Below are 3,143 nucleotides of genomic sequence, written 5' to 3'. Positions count from 1 at the left end.
TATATATATATATATCAAGGAATTCACTGGTGTGTGGATTATATATGCTAGAAAATACATATGGATATAGATAACGGTGACTGGGCAAGAAGCTGTATTTCTATCTATCCTTCACCAGCAGCATTAGTAGTAGTAGTAGTAGTAGTAGTAGTAGTAGTAGTAGTAGTAGTAGTAGTAGTAGTAGTAGTAGTAGTAAAACAATAGGAGTACAGTAGCTTTAGTTTGCTGGCTCATTTGAGGCCGATATGTTAGTTATTATCACCATAATGAAGGGATATAGATTCATACTAAGATACAATTTTCTTAATATTTAACAAACCACAAGAACGGATAACAAAACGCATTCTATAATCATTAACTAGCAATATATGTGTGTGTGTGTGTGTGTGTGTGTGTGTGTGTGTGTGTGTGTGTGTGTGTGTGTTTGTGTGTGTGTAGGGAGAATTCACAACAAAACAAAAGACGAAGGCAAGTGATGTAGACAACAAACGGGTGTATTAGTTTAACGCTCGGAAAGTGAAAAAGCTTTAACATTTCGAGCCTTCGCTCTTCCGCAGAAAGGAACACATAAAGAAACGAGGAGACAAAATAAAGACTGTGTAGTGACTAGCGATCTATCATGTCGAATGCCGGACAGAAGGGTCACACAGGAGAGCTAGGAAGAAATACATATTTAGGATTGAGACTTTGGTGGAGAAGGAATTGTCGAATTTGTCAAGCCTATTACTCAACTAGTACTTATCGACTCGGCGGTGAAATTTGAATGTTGAAGGTAAAGAAAGTCGACATTCAACTAAGCATTACAGCCGTAGTGCTAACGATTCTGCTTGCTGGTCGCGCTATAAATATATAATGGCTCCTACACTATTACTTTGGCTTCATAAGACTTAGACATATACAGGAGAAGTAGAAAAGGTTTATTGTCTGAGGTAATTTTCATAGCTAAAATTAAATGAACCATGAACAGCTTGGAATGGAAAGTAGCGAAAGAGAAAATTATAAAGAATATTAGAAAACGTATTATTCATTTACTGAAAGAATGATCGGTTGAAAAATAGGTAGACAACTAGATGCGTGTGCGGGGAGGGGATGCGTGTGTGTGACCACGCGTGTGGCCTCAATAGCATCATCCTAATTTGGTGCTGATGACGAAGTCGACGGAAACGATAGTGGAAATGGTGGAAATGATGACACTTATAACGATTGCGATGGCCATGGCGATTGTGATGCCATAAAAATAGTAAGAAATGCACTACTTACTTTCATCAATTAATTTCGTATAACGTAGTTGAATTCCCAAGTTACGTAATGTTTGTGAAGTATTAAAAGTTCTAAACATTTGTTTCAAAACTTGTTCTTTAGTAATCTCATCTGGTACTGAGCAATTAATACTAAATATTTCTAATCTGAAAATTAAAAAGAGAAATGAAATTCAAAAAGAAATTAAAAAAGACATAATTAGTTCTCACAACATTCATCAGCTCCTTTAATTACATGGAAATTTAACAAGGAGGATCTTGTCCTAATAACTAGAATATAAATATCCACTGTTATTCTCTAAACAAACTTTTGTTTACTGAAAATGGATATCAATGTATAAATTCTGATGCATGTCAGTCAGAATTTATTTATTTTGAGAGCATTTCTAACAGTAAATTACTAATTACTTCAACATAACCACATAAGCCATTCCTGCCTGTGGGGTAGGTGATTGTGCCTATGTTACAAACCAAGATATAGATGCATGTTGGTACATATGCACATATACGCACACATGTATAAAGATAGAATGAGGGATTGAAGATAAGTAGGTGAATAGCCAATTCAACACTCCATGCGAAAAGTAATAGATGAATCCCCAGGCGGATCCATATGTACCATAAATTCGAGGCGATTCACCAATCGGTTTATTGGGGTATTTGTTTCCGTGTACAATAGCAATCGTTTGAATGTTTTAAGCACATACATACATACATACATACATACATACATACATACATACATACATACATACATACATGCTGCACACACACACACATATGCACAAATACCTAGATGATATTGATCAAAGTTCCAATGAAGGAGCCTTGAATCTATGTTAGAGTCCGGCTCTTTCTCTATCGACAAGAAATACAGAAATGAAACTGATGACATACATATATACATGTATTTATGTATTTGTGTTTGTGTGTGTGTTTTATGTTTGTGTGTGTGTGTGTGAGTGTGTGCGTGTGTGTGTGTGTGTGTATGGACATATGTTGTACGTATTACTAACATATAGAGTTGAATAACTGTTGATCCATTTGAAATGCAATTTATGACTACAATTTATTGCAAATGAAGATGTGTTTCATCAGACTGACTGGTTCCCAGTTTACTGTATGGTGGTAAATGTCATTTTAGGGAGGCAAAGGTGCATTATATCTTAAGGGACATCTTATACTCATATACATACATATGTGCCATTAGATAATACACTCATCAAATACAAGAGAGGAACAATTAGTGAGACTTGAACTCCGTATTTCTCAGTTCCAGGAGACAACATTGCGGATTATACAATGCAGAACATTCACTCCTCTCAAATAAGATTAATTAATTTTATTTTATCTCATCCTAGCTCCTTTCTCTCCCCACCCCCATGAAGCTCGCTATCTATCACATACCCTTACACTCTACACTCAGCATCTTTAACCGGGCCTACAGACAAGGGGCGATATATAGACACATCCTCTTCATTCTGATTTAATAAACTTCCATTTCTCGATCGATCTCCTACTTACCTTACGATCATCACTGTATTGATCATATCATTCCTCTAGCCACTTGCAAAACTCGCTAGCTCTACTTCTGCTATTCAATACTAAATCTCTGGCTTCTTTTATCTGACAGTTTATCCACTTTCTGCTTTTCATTCAATGACCCCGATACTTTTTTTCTTTTACGATCCCCCCCATTCATCTATTTTCTCACTTTTTTATTATTTTCTTTACCCATCACTTTCAACCGAATAACTCGCCCGCCTAACAAAGGATAGTCCTGCAATCCTTCAACATAACACTTCTTATCACCTTTAGAACTTTCTGTGTCCCTTACTTATAACTACTAATTAAATTAATATCTTTTTCGTCTCTATCTCCAGC

General features: G+C 35.9%; 1 protein-coding gene across 1 annotated transcript in view; it reads right to left on the bottom strand.

Annotated features, from left to right (window-relative positions):
- The window catches only part of LOC106883583 (toll-like receptor 5), a 62,510-nt gene that overhangs the window by 2,319 nt on the left and 57,048 nt on the right, over positions 1-3,143 (bottom strand). The window contains exon 25 of the mRNA XM_052977853.1: positions 1,261-1,406. Coding sequence (XP_052833813.1) covers positions 1,261-1,406 — 146 coding nt within the window. The remainder of the gene's footprint in view (positions 1-1,260; positions 1,407-3,143) is intronic.

This window comes from Octopus bimaculoides, chromosome 29 (genome assembly GCF_001194135.2).
Source record: "Octopus bimaculoides isolate UCB-OBI-ISO-001 chromosome 29, ASM119413v2, whole genome shotgun sequence".
Lineage (NCBI taxonomy): Eukaryota > Metazoa > Mollusca > Cephalopoda > Octopoda > Octopodidae > Octopus > Octopus bimaculoides.
This window is presented reverse-complemented; position numbering and strand designations above follow the sequence as displayed.